Genomic DNA, 11,800 nt, shown 5'->3' with positions numbered 1-11,800 from the left:
TGACAATAAAGTTGAATCTAATCTAATCTTTTTTTTTTTTAAAAAAAAAAAGAAAAAAGTGCAATGAATTAATGAGCAATATTAATGGATTTGGCTGAAAATCTGACTAAATAAAATCACAATTATATGAACAAATTAACAGTTTAGTAAAACCCCTTTTATTTAATTATATATATATATATATATATACACAATCCTCATATATATATATATATATATATATATATATATATGAGGATTGTGTGTATAGATATATATATATATATATATACACACATACACATATATATATACACATATACACACACACACACACACACACACACACACACACATATATAATTACAATAGTCTCTAGTCACTCAGGCCACTCAACAGGACCCAGAGTCTGAAACACCCAGAGCAAGCACTAAGGTGTCAGTGTCAAGGAAAAACAGACTTTTAACAGGAAGAACCTAGAGCGTATCAAGGGGACCCATCTGTTCGAGGCCGACGAAGGTAGAACAAAAGATTAAAAAGAAAAAAAAGAAAAAGTGGTGGTGGGACAGAAAAAAAGGAAGGAAAGAAGAAGAAGACAGAAGCAGAAGCAAGCACACACATTCACACATCTGGATAAAGCACACATGCAGCACTAATACATGACGCTAACACGATGCCGTGTGATGTGTGTGAGATTGAAGATGATAAGGAGGATGAATAGACCCCCGCACTCAAGGTGTTAATGCAGAAACGCTTAGTGGGCTTTCAGCGCAATCACTAAATGAATCATAGTCTCAGTTTTGAGCACAATAAGGATGGATGGTACATATAATCACTGATCAGCCACTACATTAAAACCACTGACAGGAAAAGTAAATAACATTGACCATCTCGTGACAATTCAGCGTTCTATTGGTGTGGATATTACTCAGACATGTAGCACCCACGTAGACCAGACCAGAACCTGAGAAACTGCTTATGCATAGTGAGAATGGATAATTGTTAATCATTAATGCGTTCTCACGGTTGGCGGATCCAGGACCACAGATCAAAAACACACTAAAATGACTAAAATGACGAGGGAGACACGAGCAAAAGCAAAACCACGGTGTACACATTAAAACACAACGGTTTTTCACGTTTCACCTAGATCAGTTTCCACGAACCCCACTCAGAGCAACATTTAATTTGGTTATCGACGGAAGTTAGCGCTGATTAAATCATGCCTACACGTGCAAAAACAATGATAAAATTAGCTGTTTTCAAACACATGTCATTGTCAAACTATCTGTCAACAGGGGAAGTCATCAACAAAAGATAAACAATGTTTTTTTTCTGCACTTCCTCGTTTCTCGGAGACAACAACAGTATTCAACCTCATCAATCTGTGTGGTTTTAGAATTGAGGCAGGGAGCTGTTGTAAACAAACCCAACAATACTTTGATGTATTATAATAGCTTTTTTTTTGAACCGGAGGAAGAGTTGCTCGGAAAACCAAAAGAAAACATGCAAAGGTCACAGCCAATAATCTTTGTCGTCCTCAAAGGGCAATATGTTGCATAGCTAGAAGTAAATACAATCAATACCAAGGAGTACACAATAACACACACAAAAACATGTATTTACATGATTCAGAAAGCTAGCAGCAGGGACAAAACCGTTTTTAATCTATTCATCCTGCAATCCTCGAAGATTATACGTGCAACCAGACGGGACAAAAGGAAGTGAAAGGTCCTTTAGATTCGTGCAATTTTGCAGCACATTGAAGCAATTCCCTCAGTTGTTCCGGTTTTTGAAGGTAAGCGACCAAAACCATAAAGGGGAAGACCTGAACACACTCATTACATTACAACTTCTGAGCTTCTAATGCAGGTTCACGCACGCGACGGGCCGCTACGCCAGCGTGTGGTTCAAAGGTCAACTTATGAGATATTTGCAAGGATGAACAGCTGCGACAGTTTGGCCATAAGTAACTGCAGGAAGAACAGAGGGAGGTTTTCTTTCTCAAGTCAGTGATCCAAAGATACTTTGCTTTGATTCATGAGAATTTCAACTAAATTCACGCACCTGTTGAGTGAAAACACACATTTCACTTAAAACGAGCGTCTGAGCTCAGATAGTTTCAGTTCAAACCAAAAGTCTTGATCCTATCTCGCTATGCTATACAAAAAAATAAAGCGCAGGAAATGTGGTCAGTCCTCTACACAGATATCAGGTTTGCTCATTTTGAGCTGAAATATATGCTGCGATGTTTAAACCTTCTATGTGGACTGCTTTTTTTTTTTTTTTTTTTTTTGAGTAAACAGAGTTGAGCTGAAGTTTGAAGAAAAAGGAAACCGCAGACACTCAGTTCATGTGACGGCTGCAGTGTGTTGGCATGGTCTCAGTGTAGATGTTCGTGGCTCAGCAGTGAGAAATAAATGTGCACCATCGTGTAGCACCTCCCCTTTTCAAAATTCAGCTCATGTGCAGCGCTGGAGACTGGACAGAGAAGTATGCTATGAAGGAGACAAAATTTCTTTTAATGTTGTTTGTGTTCACTTAGATTTGGGTACCTGTTAGGTTAAAAAAATAGTATATTCCCTACTTAAACTAAAAGGATAAAGTGTGTTACAGCCACACAGGCAAAGAAGAGTCTGAATAATGTTAAGTATTACACATATAGCAGAAAGAACTCTCTCCTACCTGCATATTTTCCTACTTTGATACCGCGAAGACGCTAAAAGAAAAACAAAAAAATTATATATTATTCAGATCAAAATCATAAACCAGCTATTTGCTCCAGCTTTCCGAGCAGCTCTTGCTACTTTGCTGCTTGATCACAGCGTTTTCTCAGACATCTAATCGTGTCCCCAGGTACAAATAGCTGGTACACTCATTTTCAAAGTTTACAGCAAGTTCAAGTATTGAACTGCATGACTGTTTTTCGTCCAGAAAAATCCGTGGTGAGAAGCAAGACGACCACAGAAAAGAGAAGTGCAGGGGCACGGTGAGAACATTACAAGTTCACAGTGACAGAAACTGGCAGCTCAAGCGTAGGAGAGGCTGATAAGACAAAGTGCCAAGGGCTCACCTTTCATTTTGAGTCTGCTAGACTGACAGAATAACGTTCAATAAAGTCCCTCCACCCTCACAGGACTTCATTCTTTTATATATATATTTCTCAAACAGCAATAAAATAAGAAATAAGTGTTTAAAAGATGTTTATTATTATTATAATTTAATAATATGGCACTTCTGGTCTTTTTCTGCATAATTATAAACTGCAAAATGTGCAAAAAACAGAAGCACAGAGAGAACCAAAAATATAATTTCATACATAAGTAGTTCACATGTGTTAAAGTGGCTCTTCACTACATTTGACCATTACTTCTCGTTTCGGTCCACTTGACATTTCACGTTACGGCGGCATCCAAAAAAAAAAAAAAAAACCCATTCGTCATCACCACACCACAATTCATATCTCAAGTCTGAGAAAATCCATCAGAGCCAACGAAAAAAAGAAAAGAAACATTGCATCGCCACATGTTCCCGTTAATGTATATCCTCTTTATGAAAGCGTCCATGCACTGAGTTAACAAAAACCAGAATGACTAAGTGTGTCCTTGTGCAATTTGCCAAAACCACAGTGCAGCAGCGTCTGGCACTTCTCCAGCTGCCTGTGTTGTGTGAAGACTGAGATCTGCTTCGTTCTCGGGTTAACAGTGGAAATCCTTTTAACGCTGTCACCCGTGCAGTGAACACACAAAATAAAACTGTGAAAATAAAATACTGTAAATTTAAAATATTCATTTGTTTGGGGGGTGGTGGGTGGTGGAAAGACACACACTCACAGATCAGGTGCCTTATTGTTTCCACTGAAGATCAGTGAGTCTTCGCCCTGATCGAGGCTCTTTTCTGAATTGCTGATGATTTTTACACGTTTTAAAAAGTCACCGGCCCCTCACCAGAAAGGTCGAGCACCTTTAATTTGATGCTTTTATTTTCATTTAAATCATCAAAAAAGAAGAACTCCCGTAGATCTCCACTGGCCGCTCTGCTGGAAAAGACGCTCTGCAGCCGTTTCGACCCTGAAACTGAGATAGTGGTTCATGTACATAGTGGTTAAAGAAGTGGACTTGACTTCAACTCCTCTGAGTGACAGGCTGTCAGGCAAGGTACCTAACCTTTACACTACTCCCTGGCCACCGCATAGCCACCATTTGTCTTTGTTCTGTCAAAAACCGATGTGCATTTCTTTGCTGCCTATGCTTAGTGCGTCGGGTCACATATCTGCGAGAGAGTGTTGTGAGAAAAGCTCCTTTTTGAAAGAGGAGAGGGGGAAGTTCCTGACCCCCTCGCCCTCAGCCTGGCATCTAACCCAGTTTTCACAATTTTGAAACCACTTGATTCATAACGCACATACAACTGAAAAACAAGTGGGCACATGAACATTTGAACTTTCATTTACCTTACTTCCCCTTAACATGTGAGCACCTTTGATTTCTGAGAAGCTAAACACTCCATGGTGAGGCAGTAGATGCATTTTGATTTTTACAAAAAGGCCAGGAAAAACGTTTTGCACGTAGACGTCTTCCTCTCAGGAGAATTCACAGATGGCAGGTGTCGTCTCGAAGCAGGAGGCGACAATTCAGCCCTGAGAATTCAAAATCATTATAAGTGGGCTTCTCTTTATGTTCTGAAACACTTTCAGACTACACGTGAGAATTTCTACAGGCTTCCACACAACAAGTGTTGTTTCCTGTTATAAAGTTCTGCGTTGGTTTAGGTTTACAGCTTGTCATCATGTGACCGAGGGCAACTAGTCTTGTTTCTCGTTTTTTTTTTTTTTTGCCTTCCCTTTTTCTTAATCTTATTATTTGAAATGTGAAATTAGAAAATTTGCATTTCTTTTATCTAAAGATAGGTTTTACAGAAGAGCTGGCACATCTGAATTCACCTCTCGATGCCACGGAGACAGTGAGCAATATCAGCCAAATCATAAACGCAAAGTGAAACAGTTACTGGTAGACATAAAAGACAAAATAAAACCCGTGAAGTAGACAGAGCCATTCATGAGATCTTTGAGTCGTTGGTTAGTGTCAGTTTTTTGTTTTTTTTTAAATCAGAGTTTCAGCGAGCCCACACTGCCGTCGCGTTTTGCAGAAGTTATAAGATAAAGGCTGCGTTGCTGTAATGAGAACGCTTCAGTTGTTTTTCACGTCTCAATGCGGCTGGGTAACTAATTCTGCACTGCTAGCAGAAATATTTAGACATCATTAATAAGCAATAAAAAAACTTTTTTTTTTGAAAACTTTTTTTAAAATCAGTTTAAAAACAGATTAGTTCTTCAAAACAGATGTTTCTACTGTGTCAGTTCAATAATTACTGTTTGAAAAACTTTTTATATATATATATATATTATATTGATTTATTTACTTTAATATATATGTACCTGGAGTAATCAGATTTCAGATGAAGCTAGAAATCAGACTTTCACAAGTCTGCAAGACTAAGTCAAACTGAGGAAAGCAGCATGAGGAAACAAGACCTGAATATTTGCACCAGAAACTTGTCCTATGCCCACTGTCACAGTAACCGACGGCTCAAAGTGTTGCTTGCTGGTTTCATCTCAGTCATGATTGTTATCTCATCAAATTGTCATTAATGTTTGCAACGCGGTGTCGCTTTAATATTTTTTATACAGTTTCATTAACGCATGTGGTGAAATGTGCCAACAGTTTGAGGAGCAGTTCTGCTGCACTGAAGATTATTATTACATTACGATGCGGTTAAATAAATAAATTCTGTCATAATGCTGCTCACTGGCATCCGTAAAACACGGAGGTTTTACTTTAGTGGAAAACTTTTTGCTGTGCTTTTAACACACACAAAAAAAGGCATCTGTTTTTATTTAAGTCTTTATTTTGAAATGCAACTTCATCACAACAATATTTCCATCAATGTATAGCTATAGATATAGAGACAGATATAGATATATACTGTATATAGAAATTGATATATAATGCATCTACAATTAATCATTTACAGAACATTTTCTAATAGCAACTTCATTCAAAATCTAAAAACACAAAATACAAAATAATAAAACACACCAGCTAAATGGTATTTACACCTCTGAATTAATATATATTCCACTGTGCCAAATTAATGCTAAATGCAGACATGATAAGGATTTCCATATGAACAAGACATCAGCGAATACTCAAAAACACATATGTGATCATATCAGCAGGAGCAGTATAAACAGCCTATTAGTTACCTGTAGAAAATTAGAATAAACGAAATGTGCGATAAAAGATGTTTCAATCTCTGTTGTTCTAAAAATAATCTAAAAGTGTGAACGGTACTAAACAAATGTTCCTTTGTCATGTGTCTGGTTTTCCTGTGTTAAGTGTCCCCTTGAGAGATTAACAAAACTGAGCCCCAAGCTGAAGTGTCCTAATAAAACAATGACTTTACAACCTTCAGAGCTGAAGATATTAATCAGCCCTCTCCTCCTACAGTGACATCTGAAGCTGACTTCTCCCAGCAGTTGTGGCAAAGGTCTCAGACGCGTTGCTGTAGGAGGCTGAGGAGTTGAAGCTGTGATGCATCTTGGTCTTGCTGAGGCAGTTGTTGTACATGTACTGGGCTCGGCGCCTGAAGTGCTGGTCCAGGAAGAAGTAGATGGCCGGGTTCACGCAGCTGTTGAAGTAGGCCAGGCAGCAGGAGAGGACGAGCCCGTCCCTTTGCCAGGGGGGACCGTGACATTCGTCATTGGGGTTGACGAGTTCCCAGACAATTGTGATGGTTTTGAAGACGTTGTAGGGGAGCCAGGACACCACAAAGGCCACGATGATGCAGAGGACCATCTTCAGGGAGTGTCGGCGGCGGACCTCAGCTCGAGGATTTCCAGCAGTGACGCAGTGCTTGTTGAGGTGCATGATGAGGGTGCCGTAGCAGAGCACAATGATCAACACTGGAAAGACAAAGGTGAGTAATGCCAAGAGCAGGCCCATGACTTTAAAAAAAACCGAAGTGCTGTCCTCCACGCAGATAAACTCTCCGTCGCCCTGTTCCGCCAGTTTTCGGAAAAGCAGGGATGGGATGCCGAGAAGCAGGGAGATTGACCACACTGCAGCACAAGTGATACGGATGCACTGACTGCTCCTGAGGTACCTCGAATCCAGCAGATTCACCACGGCCATGTAGCGGTCGATGCTCATGCAGGTGAGGAAGAAGATGTTGGAGAAGCGGTTGACGGCAATGATGTAGCTGCTCAGCTTGCACAGCGACTTCCCGGCCTCTCCAAAGTTCCAGACGTTGTTCTGGCTTGCAGAGATGGCCCACAGCGGCAAGGTGAGGACGAAGACGAGGTCGGCCACTGCCAGGTTGACAACAAAGGTGTCCACCAGACGAGCGCTCCTCTTACGTTTGCTGCCCACCACTGTGATCACAAAGAGGTTGCCAAGAAATCCTGTGAAAAATATGACGTAGTAGAGCATGGGCAAGAAGACGTTGGAGTTGTGGAGATTGGAGCCGTGGCACATGCCCACTTGGATAGACTCGTTGAGAGTTGAGTTGTCGTCATAGTAGTAGTAAACTTCTTCTTCAGCGGCCATTCTGAGAGATCAGCGAGAAGCTCGGCAGTGCAGCTGTTGCAGCTTGGTTAATCTAACCATGTCAGCATGCTGCTGCTCGATATTACAAGTGAAAACCACAGAGAAAAATAGAGATCCTATTTCAGCTCTCCTCCTCTCACCTCTCAGCACCGTCTCCCTTTGACTGTCTGAGGTAACTTCCTCTCACTAGCATTTTCTCATGTGATTTCAGAGCAGTGCCAAACTGTCTGACAAATTTTTACTCATTCGGGGGGAAAAAAAATTACAGCTTGAGCAGACTGTAGAGTAGCTAACAGAAGATTTGCACTCGAAGCATTTTATTTCAATATAAAAAAAAAAAAACATTAAAGAAAGGCAATTGGACTAATTTCTTTAATGTTTTTTTGTATATACCATGACCGAGATGACTGAGAACCCTCACAGGTTTATATTTTGTCATAAATTGCACGCTGCAATCACTTTAATTGCTCAAATATTTCCCCACACAGACATTCACCTCCCGTAAATAACTAAGCCGTCATTACAGACTGAAAGGAAAACATATTTCTACCTTAAATTGCTACACAGAGCAGCTTCTCTTTTTCTTCCCCCCCCCCCCCCCCCCCATTTCACCGTGTGTAGTTCATGTTTCTGCCCAGTAGGGGGCAGGTAAGCTTTACTTGTGTTTCCTATGCAGTGACCTCCCACCTAAAGTCAGGCAGCCTGTGGTTCTTGAAGCAAACATTAGTGATCTTCTTCAAAAGAAAGAGTTTCCTTTTCATTAGTGAAACCGTTCTCTTGTTTTCTGGTTCAAGTCAGGCAGGAGCAATTTTTCTGGCTTCCAAGCTTCTCCATTAACAAGCAGCCTACGTTCAGGTTGTGAATGAGTGCAACGTGCAGTGTCTGCTGCACCGACAAGTCCTTTTCTGGCTTCAGATCCTTCGTTCGTGAATCTAAACGCAGCAAAGTTAATTCTTCTGCAAGTCCGAGAGTTTGGGGTTTAAACAGATTCACATGTGAGCTTCGCCCCTTATTCTCGACGGCAGCCTCATTTGAGACGTGCACACGGATGACAAAGCAGCAGCAGCAAGCGATGCAGAACTGATCAGTGCAGTGATTTTACTGCGATAACGCATTAAAATCTGCTATTCTCAATATTTCAAGTATGCAAATATCACTTTTTCTGCAAGTTTCACATTTCACCAACGCCTCTTCCTTAGGCCGCTGAGCAGCAGACTGGATAAACACTCTTTAGTCTTAACTCACTTTTAACCGTTGCGCCGTTTGAAATATCATTCGTCAAATTCTTTACTATTCCCGTCTAATCTGCACAGAAGATATCAGCTGCACGCAAGCTGCTCGTCTTCGTAGCTTGTTGTAGGCGCATATTTATTTTATCATATCAACTGACTGAGGGAGAGGCAATCATGCGGTGACTCTCTGCCAGGTAACTAAAACCTCAAAAGAACAAAGAAGGAAGAAGAAGTTGTTTCGGCAGCTTGAATATCCTGTCTGCTGTGGCAGCAGATGATCTGAGCGATAAGCTGATCAAGGTGCTTTTCTTCGTGAAGGATTCGCGCTGTAAATTCCTGTGCCAGGTCTGCAAAGCAACGTTACGCATGTGTGCACTCGGTGGCACTAGTCTGACGTCTCCACCTCCACGGGACCTATCAGGTTTTGTTAAATAACCCCTCTGCCCGCTGATGAAAGGTAGCACACGCAGGAAAGGGAAGGCAGCGTCGACTACGGACGCAGAGAAAGAAACTGTCCCTACAACCACCTCTTCAAGATAAAGCGAAGACCTCTGGGGAAAATGAACTCCTTGAGGTCCAGCTCGGAGCTGTCGCGTTGGGGCCTTAAAAAAAGCGAGGAGGTTGGAGAACAGGTCACGTCTTACAAGAGGCCGGAGAACGCGTCATTGTTCTGCAGGGAGTTGCAGCTAAGGAAGCACGGCGAATGAATGACCTCCTTATGGGATCCCTGCTCCACTTTCCAGCATTGTGTTCGTTATTCAAACACTGCCTCACTTTGTAGTGTCAAGGTGATGTGTGGATATACTCATCACGGCAGATAATCCTGTCAGTCCTCCATTGTTTCGGCTCGACGTCGTTCTCCCTCCCGCTCAGCTGTACCTTTTTCTGCCCCCCCCCCCCCCCTCCCCGCCCCCCCTTGGAAAACTTTTAATTATTTCTCCTGCATTCTTGCTGCTCTGTCAGTGGAACGCTACATTCCTCTCCTCGAATAAGTGCTGTCTCACTCCAATTGAGCAGAGTAAATGTGAGAGCCAGTGAATGGAGCAGCCTCAATAGGAGAAAATAAACAATTGCATTGGTCCATGGGTGCAGCGGGGGAGAGCGGATGAGAGGAAGGGAGAAAGGCCTCCCTAACGTGCTAAGATTCCCATGGATACTTAGTCCTTTTTCTGTTTGGAGGAGGATCTCGTAAAGTACTTCAACAGTGGATGATTTCTCTTTTCCTTTTACTCTGTTTTTATTTGAGGAGAGAAAGGGTGGTATGCGTCAGGGTGATTGTTAGACATGGAGGGAGTGTGGTGGTGGTGGTGGGGTGGGGGGTGGGGGGGTCACATGCACACACGTGCGCACTCGTACACACACCACACACACACACAAACGCACAATTTGCCCCTCACTTGTCGAGAGCAAAGTTTAAGAAAAGGAGTCCATTGTTTGGGTGTGAAAGGTTCTTGTTTTAGCAGTTTAACTGAATCAAAAGTTCCCCCCGACACAAAGGACCGCGCAGCCTCCGTCCTCCATTATGTGTTATTTTAAGTGGCCAGAGGCTTTTAGCTGTTCTCCCCTTTTGTCTGACGTGCTTCGCCGTTTTAACCCGCTTCCCTCTTCGCTCCATGATTTATTTTCTGCGTCATTTACATAGAAAAAAAAAAAAAAAACACGCAAGAGCCAATATGTTAAAGTAGCACCCACGTGCTCACGCCATTTGCTGAAATACATATATACAGGATTAAGAACACAAGCTGACATGAAACTCACAGGTGTTTTATTGTAGTTAGTTTCAGTGTGTGGCCGTAGCAAAGCCATACAAGAGAAATGGCATCAATTAAAGTATATATAATATATTTTCTGAAACAAAAAAGATTTTCAAAATGATATCTGGGCGTAGCCACGTAGTTTTCGGGTGTTTTTTTGCTGCGTCTGTACGTGACTCTTCTGCTTTGTGTGTTATTACAATCATAGATACACTGTTAGGTCTGACATTGTACTTTTATAAAATCTAATTTATTATCCTTTACAATAGAAGAACAGCAGAACAGACAAATATATATACAGATATGTGGTGCAATTAAATGTGAGTAAATAAGATTCATGATTCAAGTTAACTGTCACAAAAAGAGATTTATTTTTGTTAAAATTATATATATTTTTTTTATTCATAACTGGAGCCGTACGTGGCAGCATGCTTCGCCTGTAACATGTTTTTTTTTAGTTAGTTTGGGGAAAGGATGAGAGGACAGACAGAAAAACATGGACTTGAGTTTTCATCTGAACAACAGAAGCTCTGGTCAAATTTTAACAAAACTGAATCTCATCTTACAATAAGATAACATACAGAGGTGTGAAACACTCTTTGCCCTATACTCCCACTGTGCTAAATATAAAGTACTTCCACTTCTCTAACCCCTTCTACTACAACCATGACACAAGAATGTACACAAAAAGGATATATGAAGAGAATAAACACAAATTGAATCCGTACACTTTTATTAATATGTGCAACTGAACAGGAAACTGTTGCACAAGGCTGTGCGAGCTATGCTGCAAATTCTTTTTATAAAACTGTGCAGAAAGTAGTGCAAAGCTTATATAGTGCAAGTGTCCATCTTAGTAAAATACTGTCTCGTGCATTGTTTTGGGTGTTTGTGCTCGTATAAGTATGCAGTATACTCTACTCAAAAACAAAAAAACAGGAGGGTGTTTAAAGTCATTTTTTAAAATTTTTTGTTTGTTTTCTTTTTCATCACACAGGATCTAGGGCGGTGGCGAGTGACAGACTCCGTCCTGCTTGTGATGTGGCTCGGTGACTGAACGAAGAGTGGGCGCGCTCGTTGAAATGTGCACAAGCGATCTTGCACCCGTAACTGCACGGTTCATATCAGTTGGAGGATTTTCTTTCCATGTGCGGTACATATTTCCACGAGCTGAGTCTTTATTTAACATTTCTATTGTCTCTGTTGTCACCTGTTTTGACCTGCTGCACTC

The 11,800-nt window shown here is 41.2% G+C and overlaps 1 protein-coding gene across 1 annotated transcript; it reads right to left on the bottom strand.

Annotated features, from left to right (window-relative positions):
- Nucleotides 1-5,729: 5,729 nt before the first annotated feature.
- On the bottom strand, nt 5,730-7,688 carry gpr25 (G protein-coupled receptor 25). Its single transcript, XM_084542367.1, has one exon. The coding sequence runs from the start codon at nt 7,581-7,583 to the stop codon at nt 6,480-6,482; it is 1,104 nt and encodes a 367-aa protein (XP_084398493.1). The 5' UTR covers nt 7,584-7,688; the 3' UTR covers nt 5,730-6,479.
- Between the last annotated feature and the right edge of the window lie 4,112 nt (nt 7,689-11,800).

Source organism: Chelon labrosus (assembly GCF_963514085.1).
Source record: "Chelon labrosus genome assembly, chromosome: 4".
NCBI classification, from domain to species: domain Eukaryota; kingdom Metazoa; phylum Chordata; class Actinopteri; order Mugiliformes; family Mugilidae; genus Chelon; species Chelon labrosus.
The sequence above is the reverse complement of the archived record's forward strand: the minus strand, read 5'-3'. Positions and strand labels throughout refer to the sequence as shown.